Genomic DNA, 14,050 nt, shown 5'->3' with positions numbered 1-14,050 from the left:
TAAAGCGCTGCACTGTGTGCGCACTGTTACGGCCGGGTTTGAGTGTGGCACACCGGTCGTTCCTCGGCGCCTGTTCACCTCAGTGGTTAACTTAAGGCTGAGAGACTTCTAGCAACTGCAGCTGAGTGGGGAGTGAGTGTCTGAAGGTATTGCATTTTTGCTAGGAGCATATATCTGGGAACCCTATGCAAATAAGGATTGATTTTGTCTATTCAGTTCTGGGTTTACGGGTCACAGTAAGCTGAATGGGCCTGCGTCCAGGATTGGCCCTTGGTCTCCCGAAAAGCCGCTTCCCGGCTGGATCACGTCTCCCAGTTTGAGGGATCCCGGGATGCGGCCTGAGGAGCCCCGCCTCCTGGAGCTCGAGGGCTGAGCCTCCCCGGCTCGGCAGTCTGGCGGGAATTTCTGTGCTTCTGTTTTACTCGTAACTTGTGCTTTCTTCTGGGGGGCAGCCTAACGAATTGTTAATGGTGATAAAAAATTATCTAATTTAAAAATTGCTGCATTTTAGAACGCAAACCCCGCGGAGTTAGCTTATTTTACCTTTTGGGATTTCCCTGACGGTCCAGTGGTTAAGACTCCGCGTTTGCACTGGAGGAGGCATGGGTTCCATCCCTGGTGGAGAAACTTATGATCCCGCTTGCTGTGGGACGCGGCCAAAAAAAAAAAAAAAAAAAATACCGTTTTACCAAAAGTCGTGATTTTGCAACCGTGTTTTGATCGCCACCTAGTCAAAGTTACTTGTTCAGCGTTGTTTTGTTTTGTTTTTTTCCCAAGAGGCACTTAGGAGGGCTGCCTAGAGTTCAAAAAAGAGGCGTTTCTTGCCCTCAGAGATGTCAGTTTATTCAAAGGGAAATTCTGCGTTCTGTGTTCCTTTCCGATCCCCATTTACTATTAAATAGATGTCTTGCCTCTTTAGAAAAGGAATTAGTTTTCTTTTTTTAAGAACGGTTACATGTACAGTCATTGTAAAAGAACAACAGCAACAAACCTATCAGACAATACCAGGGGTGGAAGTTAGGGAAAATTGTTCTGGTAGCCTGCCCTTCTCTCCCCAGATATGCTAACGTTTCTCTGATAGGCTTCTAGAGTTTCACAGACATCGCTCTCTCTTTTTAATGGAATGGAAGTGGGATCATACTTCTCGTGTGTGTGTGCTCAGTCTTGTCCAACTCTTGGACTGTTGCTCACCAGCCTCTGTCCATTGGATTTTCCAGGCAAGAATACTGGAGTGAATTGCCATTTCCTACTACTCCAAGGGATCTTCCTGACCCAGGGATCGAACCCTCATCTCTTGCCTCTCCTGCACTGGCAGGCGGATTCTTTACCTCTGCACCACCTGGGAAGCCCTGCATTTATTTTCCTGGCTTTTCATCTGTGCGAGAGAAAGGTAGTTGTACAGTGAAAGACAGGTCCAAGAGTTATGTGCCTAATTATTAAGAACAACTTTTACTTTATTAGAACTTAATGACTTTTGACTGTCACACCTTCTGAAGTCTGGTCACACCTTCTGAAGTCTGGAAGTAAAACTTCATTCAGCAAAAATTGAGTGACTGCTACAAGGCTATGCTGCTTAGGTAGATGCTTGAAGTATATCTGTGAATAGACAGAGCAAAACAAAATTTTAAAATCTTTGTCCTTGTGGAACTCACATGCTATTGGGTGGAAACAGATGGTAAACCACAAACCTAACAAGTAATTAAATTATATTAGAAGATGTTAAGTGCTATGGAAAGAAAGTCAAGTCAAGTAAAAGACATTAGGAGTGCTGACAATTGTCCTCTGGGTCAAAATGTTAAATAATGGAATCAGGGTAGACCTCATTGAGAAGATGAGATTTTAGCCAGAAATTGAAGGATGTGAGAGAATTAACTATGTGGATATCAGGGACATTCCAGGAGAGGGAATAGTCAGGGGAGTATGCCTGCCTGGCAAATTACAGGGCTTTCTTGCAGCGGGTGTGTATAGCAACTGAGCAAGAGAATAATTGGAGATGAAATCCTTAAGGTGGAAGGTTAAGGACTGGCCGCCACTCTGAAATGAAGAGGTGTTAAGTTAAAAGTTTTCAGTCTAGTAATAAATAAACTTTAATTTTGGAGTAATTTTAGATTTACAGAAAAGTTATGCAGATATTAATATTTCCTATATACCCCGCCCACACAAAATTTCCCGTTATTAACATCTTAAATTAGTGTGGTATATTTGTTATAATTGATAAGCCAGTATTAATACATTGTTAACTAAAGGTCATACTTCTTTCAGATTTTTTTAGTTTTTACCTGATGTCCTTTTACTCGTTCAAAAGTCCATCCATGATACCACATTATGTTTAGTTGCTCCTCTTGACTATGTCAGTTTCTCAGACTCACCTTGGTTTTGATGACCTTGACAGTTTTGAGGTGGTCAGGTGTTTGAGGAAATACTGGATAAGTATTTTGTACAATGTCCTTCAACTGGAGTTTGTCTGATATTTTTCTGTTAGAGTGATGATAGGGGTTTTTGGAAGGAAGACAGAGGTGAAGTGCTGTTCTCATTCTATCATTCTGTGGATGCTGTCAGCTTGGCTTTTATCACAGTTGATGTTAATCGTGATCACTTTGAAGATGTAGTGTTGGTTAGATTTCTCTAGTGTAACATTATTTCCCCCCCCCCACGACTTCTTTCCTAACTCTAGCAGAAAGTCTTTAAGTGTACCCCATGCTTAAGAGTTGATAGCTTTTCTCCACCTCTTTGAGAGGGGAGTATCTACATAAATTATTTGAAATCCTTCTGTAAGAGAGATTTTTTTTTTCCTCTCTCTCATCATTCATCTGTTTATATCAGTATGGATTCATGGTTAGTTTATGTTTTGGGTTTTATGCCAATACTGTATTACTTGTTGCTCATATTATTTCAGCTGTAGCTGCTGGGAGCTCTTTCAGTTGGCTTTTAGTCCCTTTGACATACCCCCATCATTTTTGACTTTTTGAGTAGTTCCTTTCTAGCACTACATGATGCTCCAGACTTACCTTTATATATTTATATATTCCTTGCTACAGCCGTGTAATCAGCCTTTTCTCCAAGGAGTCCTGGTTCTTTTTATCAGAGAATGCTATTAGGAACTAAGATCTTAGCACTGGGTGTGCTCATTCCTATTGGGATGCCATTGTTTTTAGGTCCTCTCAGCTAAGAGGGCCAACCCATGTATATATAAGTATCTATAATTATTTCTATATCCATCATATCTTTATTAAGCTAAATGTTAGTTCCACCACTAATCCTGTGTCATGGGATGACATAGATATTCTACCCTTCCTCTCTGGCTTGTGTGTAACCACCTACTCTAACAATGAGAAACCTGGGTCTTTGGAAGGTTTTGAGCAGAGGTGTTGATATTACCTGATTTCAGATTTAGTGAGATGATTGCTGCCATGGGGAAAAGACCTTGGGGAAATTAGCATAGAAGCAGGAAGGCCAATTAGGAGGCTTTGCTTGGAATCTAAATAAGAGAAAGATTTAACAAAGAGCCAAGTTAAATAAATTGGATTAGTACCTAACTTTGTGCTTAGGTACCTACTATCTTTGTTAGTACCTAAGAAAATGCTTAACTTTGGAGGAAGAAGTATGGTAAGGAAAATAATTTAGATTGTCTGATTGGAGCTCTGGAGGATTAAGCCTCTCTTCTAAAGAAACCTTGATACAAAGGATCTAAATAGCCAGCCAAGTAAACTGGATAATTTGAACTAGAAATTGCTATGCTGTATTGTAATGTTTGAAGTATAAAATCTGAATGGCAGTTATGAAATTCTGATTTACTTCTGAATTCTTGGTTGAATGGACCATGGATGTAACCCATTAATTAATTCAGACATTCATCAACAAACATGGTGCCTGCTGTCTATCAGATAGTGCGCTGGATGCCAAGAATATAGAATATGAATAAAACAAAAGTTTTGCTTTTAGGGCACTAAGATTATAGTAGTTAGCACTTCTAAAACTGATACAGAATTTTGAAATACTGGTTCAGTTGCTGAGAATTTTTCTGAAGTCAGGCCCTTTTAGGGGGACATCTTGCATTGATTCCCCAACTTCATTGCTTTTTCCACACCACAGGAAAGACCTGCAGAGCTTGAATGAGCCAGAATCTGGTAGACATTGAAATACAGCACTTACCTTATTTTGGCATGTTAGGGTATTCTTATTATAGCTCTGTAATAACTTAATGATCTTATAATAGTAAAAGTTACCATCTATTAAGGGCTTTTGATATGCCAAGTACTGTTTTAGATGTTTTTAGAATAATTCATTTGCAAGATAGGTATTATTTTCTTTCTGTTCTTAGGGGTGGAGGGAATTGAAACATATGAATTAAATCACGTATCCAAAATATATTAATGCATGTAGTTCATGAACTTAATCTTTCTACATTCAGTTTAAGTCGGTATGTGTGTGTGTGTGTGTGTGTGTGAGAGAGAGAGAGAGAGAGAGAGAGAGAGAGAGAGTCACTCAGTCATGTCTGACTCTTTGCAACCCCATGGACTGTAGCTCACCAGGCTCCTCTATCCATGGAATTCTCCAGGCAAGAATACTGGAGTGGGTAGCCATTTCCTTCTCCAGGGTATCTTCCCAGCCCAGGGATCAAACTTGGGTCTCCTGCGTTGCAGGCAGATTCTTTGCTCTTTGAGCCACCACGGAAGCCCTTAAGTTAGTATAATAGGCTATAACTGTTCTGTATCTAAATAAACGTGACTTTTACTTTATAAAAGCAATGCATGTTCATTAAGAATAGCTTAAAATGCAAATAAGCAAAAAAGAGCATCCTACTGTTCTTAACAGAAGGATGTTAGGATTTAATGAAAATGTAATAAAAGAATTAGGTTCCAGACCATATACTCTCTTAAAAGCTGGATGCTCTTGGGTAAAATGACTGAACTCTCTAGGATTCATTTTCCATATAAATGAAGTAAGAAGGTCATTAGTTCCAATTAGGAGTTGGGGTGTCTTCAGTCCTTTCCAGCTCTCTCTTTTTTTGTGATACTACAGCAAAGCATTCTTTATCTGCCCTCCCTGTTGAAGATTTTTTGAATGATAGTAACCTCCACTACCCATTTTTGTTGTTGAAATCAACTTAGGGTTTAACTCTTTGGTGAAAATGGTACATGGTTAATGTATAATTACTGCCTATGGTTTTCTTGAACTCTGATTAAAACATTTATTATAACTTAATCCTTATTGTATTAAAACAACCAAGATTGTACTGTTAAACTTCATCCAGTTTTTCAATTTGCTCAGCTTTTTGTTACTACAGAAATGGGGGAGCTATCTGTTTCCAAAACATACGTGACCCACAGATCTGTTTTTTACTTCTCACAGCCTCTAAGGAGAGCAGCCACCACATCCATGGCAGGGATTTTGCGCTCAATAGTTCAGAGGCCCCCAGGGAGACTTCAAGTAAGTGTTTCTTTTCAGTAATTATCTTTTTCAGTTGTCTTGCTTTTCTATTCCTTAAGAACTTTTTATCTCTTTTCTAATTAACAAAACATACAGGCAAGTTAAATTTTTAAGTTTCTTCATATATATATATTTTTTCTTTTTTTTAATGTTGAGAGTTGATTTTATTTTTTTTTTTTTTGGTGTTTTATCCCTAAAGAATTGAAATCACAAAAGACCTTTTCCTGGAGAACATGCTTGTAAAAAATGACTAGTGTTGATTCCCCTTTGTCCACCTTAATCTTTTTAGACTTTTTTTTCCTTTCAATTATAAAGAGAGTGCATTTTCAATCTTAGAAAATTAGAAAAATGTAGAAAAGTAGAAAGAAGAGAAACAATTTCCCAGAGATCATTTATGTTTGTACTTCTATGTATTTCCATCTAGTCTTTCTTTTAGAAATTGCAGTGGTATAGCTAGTCTACTCATGAGGGCCAGAGTCTAGGTAGGACCTCCAATTAGATGATGATAATGTCAGATGCTTGAGATTCTTACCTTAGCCTCAGATTAATCCTGGATGGTTAGTATTATTTCCTGGTGGGTCAGAGCCTGTGTCCATCACTTCCCCCCACCGCCCGCTGCCCCCACCCGTCCCCGTTCCTTCCTGCTTATTCTCCCGGTGCTCTCTGCTGTCCAGGGAAGGCATAGAAGGAATGATTACTGCCTACCCAGAGGAGTTTCCTGGTATGAAGGATTGACAGTGAATCCTTTTTCTTTGGCAGCTTGGGAGAAATACTACTGGAGGCTTGTAGAAAGAGCACAGGAGACAGGAACCCAGAGTTCTTGATACTGTTGGGACTAGAAAGAAAACTGGAAACTCATTTTGACTTTCTTTTACATTGTGTTGTTGAAGGATAAATTACTGTGTGTTGTCTTGAGTACATTGATTAACTATAACCTACAGGCCAGCTTCAGCCCACCATTGGTTTTTGAAACAGTGTTATTAGAACATAGCCACAACAATTTAATTATTGTTGATGGCTGCATTGGCCCTGCAGTGGCAGAGCTGAGACTTGGCTCTGGGAACCATGTAGCCCAGAACAGGAAATATTTATTGTCTACTCCTTTACAGAAAATTATTGCCAATTGCTGGTTTAAATGTTTATATTAATATTTAATGTTAGTGGTAAGATAAGATGTATATTCATTCAGGTAGGGGGTTGAGATAAATGTTTAATAATTACAGGTTAGGTAAGAATAGGGCTTCCCTTGTGGCCTAGACAATAAAGAATCTGCCTGCAGTGCAGGAGACCCAAGTTCGATCCCTGGGTTGGGAAGATACCCTGGAAAAGGAAATGGCCACCCACTCCAGCATTATTGCCTGAAGAATTCCAGGGACAGAGGAACCTGGCGAGCTAGAGTCCGTGGGGCTGCAAAGCGTCAGACAAGACTGAGCGAATAACACAAGAACAGAAAGAATGGACTTTCACCACCTAAAAATAGTAGGCTTGGATTTCTGTGCTAGGTAGAGTGCTAAAAAACAAATGTTTTATGTCTTATTTTAGACGGCAACAAAAGGTGTGGAGCCTCTTATTTGTACAGATTGGATTCGTCACAAGTTTACGAGGTCAAGAATTCCAGATGAAGTAAGAACAAGGTTTTATTTTCCTGTTACTATTTTTTAAAAACATGTTGTATTTTGCAATATTTGAACACTTTCATGTTAAATTATTTGTCAATATAGGTAGAAGGGTAGAGTTTTAAACATAGTGTGATTTAGGTAAATAATTATTAAAAATACAATTGTGCTACTGGCCTTTTAAGTAGTGGATTTTTTATCATCTCAGAACCTGTTTATTCCTGATTATGGTTTTTTCCCTTAATATTTTGTGTTTTCATAGCACTGGTGTCCTGAGAAAAGTGTCTTCTTCCTGCTCATACTGTCCCTGTGGCTGTTGGTTTTTACTCTCTATCAACTGTTGCTAATTTGGATCTTCTCTGCTAAGCTTGTGTGTACCTATCATTCTTTCAAAAAACACTGGCTAAGCCCTCAATAGATTTTTCTTTTGTTTTCTCCAATTTTTCAGTATCGTGGTAAAATGCATAAGGTATAAATAAACGTTAGTGTCTTAACTGTTTTTTTTTAAGTGTACACTTCAGTGATATTACGTGCTTCACTGGTGGCTCAGATGGTGAAGAATCTACCTGCAATGCAGGAGACTCTGGTTTAATCCCTGGGTGGGGAAGATCCCCTAGAGAAGGGAATGGCAACCCGCTTTAGTATTCTTTCTTGGAGAATTCCACGGACAGAGGAGCCTGGTGAACTATGGTCTAGGAGGTTGAAAAGAGTTGGACACAACTGAATGACTAACACTTTCACTCAATGATATTAAATACTTTCATATTATCGTGTGACCTTCACAACCATCCCTCTCCAGAACTCTTTATCTTACAAAATTGGAACAACTCTGTTCCCATTAAACGGTAACTCCTCATACCTTCTTCCCCCAGTCTCTGGCAACCACCATTCTCTACTGATTTTTTAAGAGCTGAAATAGTATTACCGTCGATTATTTTGATACCTTTAACATGCTTGATGTTCCTTTATCAGAAATCTTTTTTCCAAGTCATGGTCTGCAACTACATTGTCATATCTTTCCATGTTTCTTAGACTGTGAACTTCTGTAAGAAAAGGATAGATACAGATGTTAACATTTGTTTAAAATGTGGGAGGCGGTGATTTTGATCGCCAGCTGTAGTGAGTTTGAAAACTTTCCAGCCTCATAGAAATGACTCTGAAGTGTGCATCTGTAGCCCATTGCCTGTCTTCCAGACATTCCTGTTTTCTCAAATAATTTCTAAACCTTGCTGCTTGGATAACCCATAAGTATTTCAAGCTATCCAAAATTGAACTCATTGTCTTACTTTCCCTCCAAATAACCAAACTAAAAGAATGTGCTTGTCCTGTATTAGTAATGTCAGTTGATCCTCTGTCTGATTGCCCAGACTGAAAACCTCTGAGTCAGTCTCAACCCTGTCTGCTCCCTCACCCACCACAAATCCATCTATTTTACTGGCCAAAGTCCCCAGATCAGTCCTTTTCTGTTACAGCTGCTGTAATTCAGACCCTTAAACCATGTCCCTAAGACCTTCCTGAGGTTTTTTTTTGTATCAGTCTCCACCTCCAGTTCTTTTGAAAGAGTTTTCTTTCCGAATCTATCTTTGAAATTCATATTGTTTCAAACCTCCAATAGCTTTATATGCCTTCTGGAAATTTCTAAAGACTCAGAATAGTTGAGCTTAGTTTAACTCCTCCGCCTGCATTGCTTTAAATGTTTTTTTTCCTACCTTATTCACATGGAACCACTGACTTTTCCTAAATATTTCATGCTCCTCACACCATTTCTTTAAGTCGTCTTTCCTTTTCTTTGGTGCACCTACCCCATCCTCTGTATGCCACCATTCTTCTCACCCTGTGTTTCTTCAAAAGCTCTAGAAAAATACCCTTCATCCCATTCGTTTGGAGACAACCACTGCCCGCGCCCTCCATGTACTTCTCTTTTACATATTTTTAAAGATGTGCATCATCTTGGCTATAATGCTTCTCTAGCTGCTTTCATCATTTAGCAATGTAACCTGATCCCTCTGTGGAGAAATTAATGATTAAATAATATTATTTGTGATTAAAGTAACATCTTTTTTTTGTCCTTCCTCAGTCTGTTTCCCCAGAGGTATGACTCTCGACCTAATGTTTTTGAGACCTTTCTACATTTAAGGTTGTGTGTGTGTGTGTGTGTGTGTGTGTATGTATACACACACATATATGGGTTCCCTGGTGGCTCAATGGTAAAGAATCTGTCTGCAGTGCAGGAGACCTGGATTTGATCCCTGGGTCGGGAAGATCCCCAGCTCACTCCAGTATTCTTGCCTGGAGAATTTCATGGACCAAGGAGCCTGGTAGGCTATAGTCCATGGGGTTGCAAAGAGTTAGACACGACTGAGTGACTAACACACACACACGTATGTGTAGAATTGTTAGAATCATGTTTAGAATTTATGGTCATATTCTTAGAATTGATATTTAAAGAATACATCATATGTACACACTCATCATGGTACAGATGAAGCAAATACAGAATCCTACTACACATAGTGGTGTAGAAATTTGTTTTTTTGTGGTGTGGAAATTTAGTTGTTTTTGCTCAAGAGTATACTGTGACCATTCTTCAAAATTAGTACCTACAGAAATGGTAAATGGTAAGCCTTATTCATTTTGATAGCAGCATTAAATCCAGTAGAATACAGCAGAGTTCATTTGCGTCATGTCTAATTTAGTTAATATCATTAATAGTTTTATTTAGAATGTAATAATTATGACTATGCAATAATCCTAATTTTTTAGCTATTCTCTTGAGGAATATAGATATGGCCTTTCAATGTTTCAGTATTACAAATAGTGTTATATATATATATATCCTTATTTGGGGATGTAGCCCAGTACATACTTCATTTTAATAATACTCATGTGTTACTGTAAGTTTATATTTATCCCCTCCTTGAATGGGGTAGAGGATGCAGTTCAAGGCCTAGCCGGTATAGTGCAGTGCCTTTTCCTGGCATTTGTCACCCGGTTCTTCCTGCTTTGTTCTTTATCAAAACAAAAGAAGATCCCTGGCTGTGTGATGTTTTTCTTAGTGCATGAACTCCTTTGACTTCATTTATCTGAGTGGTCAGACTGGTAGAAATGTTCGATTTGAGGATGAAAATTGTAGAGTGATTAGATATGAAATTATTATATAGTTGTTTGAAGTTTTTTTTTTTAAGAAAAAAAAGGGGGGGTACATTGAAGCTGTGTTGAAAATTTATCATTTATATTTTTTCTCTCTAGGTTTTTCGGCCTTCACCTGAAGATCATGAAAAATACGGTGGGGATCCACAGCAACCTCATAAACTGCATATTGTTACCAGAATAAAAAGTACAAAAAGACGTCCATATTGGGAGAAAGATATAATAAAGATGCTTGGGTTACAAAAAGTATGTACCTATTTTAGTCATCTTTAGTGTTGTTTAAATTTGCTGTAAATTTTCCACCTTTAAAACTTTTAACCTACTTATTTAATATTTCTTTTGTTTAAATGTATTATTTCATGTAATGTATTAGAAAATTTGATTTAGATAGAAGGAGACTTTACCTTAATCTCTTGCTGAAATGTGGGACCATCTGCACTGTTGAAATTGATTTCTAATGTTGTTTCCTTTGTTTGTAGGCACACACTCCTCAAGTTCACAAGAATATCCCTTCAGTGAATGCAAAACTGAAAGTGGTTAAACATTTGATAAGGTTTGTTATTTGTTATTCTAGCAGTTTCTAAAAATGTGTTACCTGGTATAACACTAACAGCATCTTCTCATGTCACAGAATCAAGCCCCTGAAGCTGCCCCAGGGTCTGCCAACAGAGGAGGACACGTCCAACACGTGCCTGAAGAGCACTGGCGAGCTGGTCGTGCGGTGGCTTCCGAACCCCGTGGACCAGGAAGCGAAGAAGTGCTGACGGCCCAGCAGCTTCAGAGTAGAAAGTGGAAGTCATTTCTATTTAAAGATGGTGAGAAAGTGTTCTCATTAAAATGTTTTTAAAATTCTAATCCTTTTCACTGGCTAAACATGATGTGATTCTTCCTTGGGTAGACTTGGAGGTTTTAGTGCTATTAATTGGTTTAACTCCCTCCCCACCTCACCCTCAGTAGTTTATCTCCCCTTCCCCCCTACTACCCCCCTGTGGTGTAACTGGAAAATGGGTAAGAATAGCAATGTTTAAACACAAGGGTTGAGGTGACACCTTAGCAATCATCATTAACTTTTTTAAAAAATGGTTTTCTTATTTGGATTCAGTACACTCTATGAGTGGCCCTTTAAAAAAAATTTTTTTTTTAATTGAAAGATAGTTGCTTTACAGTATTGTGGTTTCTGCCAAACATCAACATGAATCAACCATAGGTATACATATGTCCCCTTCCTCTAGAACCTCCCTCCCAATCCCATCCCTCTAGGTTGTTACAGAGCCTATAAGTGGCCTTTTGAGTGAAGAGTGTGTTATGTGTTGGGGAAATCCAGAGCTGACCAGATGTGGTTCCTGCCCTAACGGAGCTTAGTCTGCTCTGCTGGAGAACAGAGATTCAGCCAGAGGCATTAGACACCAGGTATAGCTTGACCGATTGCTGTTTGCTGTCATGTCTATAAGTACATATGTGAACTTGGCTTCATTCTAATCTTTAACACCCAATAGTGTATCTGTTTTCTAGTTATAAATCTCATTTAGCCTAAACTTTTATTGATATACCTTGAATTCCTAGAAACTTCTATCAACAGTTGAGGTTTACTATTTAAAAGAAGAAGGAGAAAGGAAAAATTCTTTAGGGAAAATTATTTTCTTCCCTTTGTTTCTATTTCAGATACTTGTAGGGGTGGGGAGAAGTAAGAATTTTAGGAGAGGTTCAGTACTGGGAGACCCTGTGGCAGCTGATAACTAAAGATGATGCTGAAGACTCGAAATTCTAGTTGCCCTTTATTTTCCTGCCTTCAACTCTCCTGAAACCGGGCTCAGGCAGCAGTAACATTGGCATACTCGCTGCCTGTGGTCCCAGTGTCTGTCCTGTCAAAGTCCGGGCATCAAGCAGAAGTGCTGCCTAAAGGGAAGCCACATGTCATGAATTGATAAGCTTCAAGGCAGTCACAGTTTCAGTTCCACAATTACTGAACATCCGGTACGTATACAGCCTGGAGAGGCTATACAGCAGAAGGAGACTAGCTTCACAGGGCTGGTTCTAACTGGAGAGATACCTGTTTGCGGCAACAGAAGCTGTCCATGCTGGAGTTAGCTTGAAGCCAGATGTGGATGTTTTCCCGTCTTTTATTGCGCTGATACTGCTTAACACGGGGAGAGGACCATTGGCTAATTTTTACCCAAAGAGTCTAATAAACTTTGGGTAAGCTATTTTAACCTTAGCTGTGCCTGACTAAAGGGAAATATCTAAATGTTCATTTGGATATTTAGAAATGAAGTTGTCTGAGGGGGCGGTCCTAAGATGGCAGAGAAATAGGTCAGGGAGACCACTTTCTCCCGCACAAATTCATCAAAAGAACATTTGAACGCTGAGCAAATTCCACAAAATAACTTCTGAATGCTGGCAGAGGACATCAGGCACCCAGAGAGTCAGCTCATTGTCTTCGAAAGGAGGTAGGACAAAATATAAAAGATAAAAAGAGAGACAAAAGAGGTAGGGACAGGAGATCCCTCCTGGGAAGGGAGTCTTAGAAAAGAAGTTTCCAAACATCAGGAAACACTCTCACCGGCGGGTCTGTGGCGAGCCTTGGGATTTCAGAGGGCAACATAACCAGGAGGAAAAGTAAATAAGTAAATAAATAAATAATTAAAACCCACAGATTACGTGCCTAACGGCAACACCCAGTGGAACAGCAGCCCAGACGCTTGCATCCGCCACTAGCAAGCGGGGGCTGGACAGGGAAGTGCGGGCTGCATTGCTTAGGGTAAGGATCAGCCTGAATGTCCTGAGGCCAATCTGAGGAAACTAACTTGAGATAGCAGCCCAGACTGTGGGACAGCTATCCCGCACAAAGCTCTAACCTAATAGACCGCCAGGCCCGCTCACAGAACAAAGGACTGAGCAGAGCTAGCTGGCTGTGGACCGGCCCATCCCCCGCCGGAGACAGGCAGGCGAGGGCAGCCAGAGCCAGAAGGGGGCAATCGCGGCCCCAGAGAGGCATCCTCTACCAAACTACAAGCAGACTTGGTTGCTCACCAAGACTTCTAGGGATTCTGGATGGTTGACATCTGCCAGGAGGGTCGCAGCCAGAGATCGGCTCCCCAGAAGAGACACATGGCACACCTGAGAAGGCACGCCCATTGTGCACCCAGAAAACCGAGTGGCTGGGACGGGGGAGGCGATAAGATGCAGCCTCCAACTGGGGGCGACTGCACTCGCCAAAGCACCTGGTCACGAGAGCTGCTTGGACCTGGGAAGGGCACAAAACACAGGCCCAACCGAGTCTGTGCCTTTGTGGAGTACCTGAGAACCTGAACCTGAGCGACTTAGACCTGGAAAGTGCATACAACCCAGGGCCCGCCTGACAGTTCCCAGGAGAGCAACCTAGAGCCTGAACAGTGTAGACTGGGAGGGTACACACATCATGAATGGGGGCAAACCCAGCATGGCTGAGACACTGCACGCATGGCCCACACTCGCCAGTATTTGTTCGCAGTGTCCCTCCCTCCCCACAGCACGACTGAACAAGTGAGCCTAAAAAAAGTGACCACCACTGCCCCCTTGTGTCAGGGTGGAAATTAGACACTGAAGAGACCAGCAAACAAGAAGCTAAAATAAATAGAGGGAACCGCTTTGGAAGTGACAGGTGCAATAGAGTAAAACCCTGTAGTTAGCACCAACTACATAGGAAGGGGCCTACAGACCTTGAGAAGTATCAGTCGGCCCAAGGAACTACCTGAAAATGAGCTGACTTCACACTGTCTGCAACAGCTCCAGAGAAAGTCCTAGATACGTTTTCACTATTATCATTTTTTAAATTAAAAAAATTTTTTATTTTTAAGTCCTCTATTACTCTTTTA

At 40.3% G+C, this 14,050-nt stretch overlaps 1 protein-coding gene across 4 annotated transcripts; it reads left to right on the top strand.

The window, feature by feature from the left end:
- Positions 1-5: 5 nt before the first annotated feature.
- MRPL30 (mitochondrial ribosomal protein L30) lies at positions 6-11,051 on the top strand. Of its 4 annotated transcripts, none has more exons than XM_065927438.1 (7): positions 31-132; positions 1,218-1,390; positions 5,353-5,430; positions 6,973-7,053; positions 10,296-10,442; positions 10,676-10,749; positions 10,828-11,051. In XM_065927438.1, the coding sequence occupies exons 3-7, from the start codon at positions 5,380-5,382 to the stop codon at positions 10,958-10,960; spliced, it is 486 nt and encodes a 161-aa protein (XP_065783510.1). In that variant the 5' UTR covers positions 31-132; positions 1,218-1,390; positions 5,353-5,379; the 3' UTR covers positions 10,961-11,051. The 4 variants fall into 4 exon arrangements, with proteins under 4 accessions (XP_065783513.1, XP_065783510.1, XP_065783509.1 ...); XM_065927437.1 differs by having other exon boundaries at positions 34-146; XM_065927441.1 differs by lacking the exon at positions 1,218-1,390 and having other exon boundaries at positions 6-132.
- Positions 11,052-14,050: the final 2,999 nt, after the last annotated feature.

Source organism: Muntiacus reevesi, chromosome 3 (assembly GCF_963930625.1).
Source record: "Muntiacus reevesi chromosome 3, mMunRee1.1, whole genome shotgun sequence".
NCBI lineage: Eukaryota > Metazoa > Chordata > Mammalia > Artiodactyla > Cervidae > Muntiacus > Muntiacus reevesi.
Note: the sequence above shows the minus strand (reverse complement) of the source record. Positions and strands in the feature narration are given on the sequence as shown.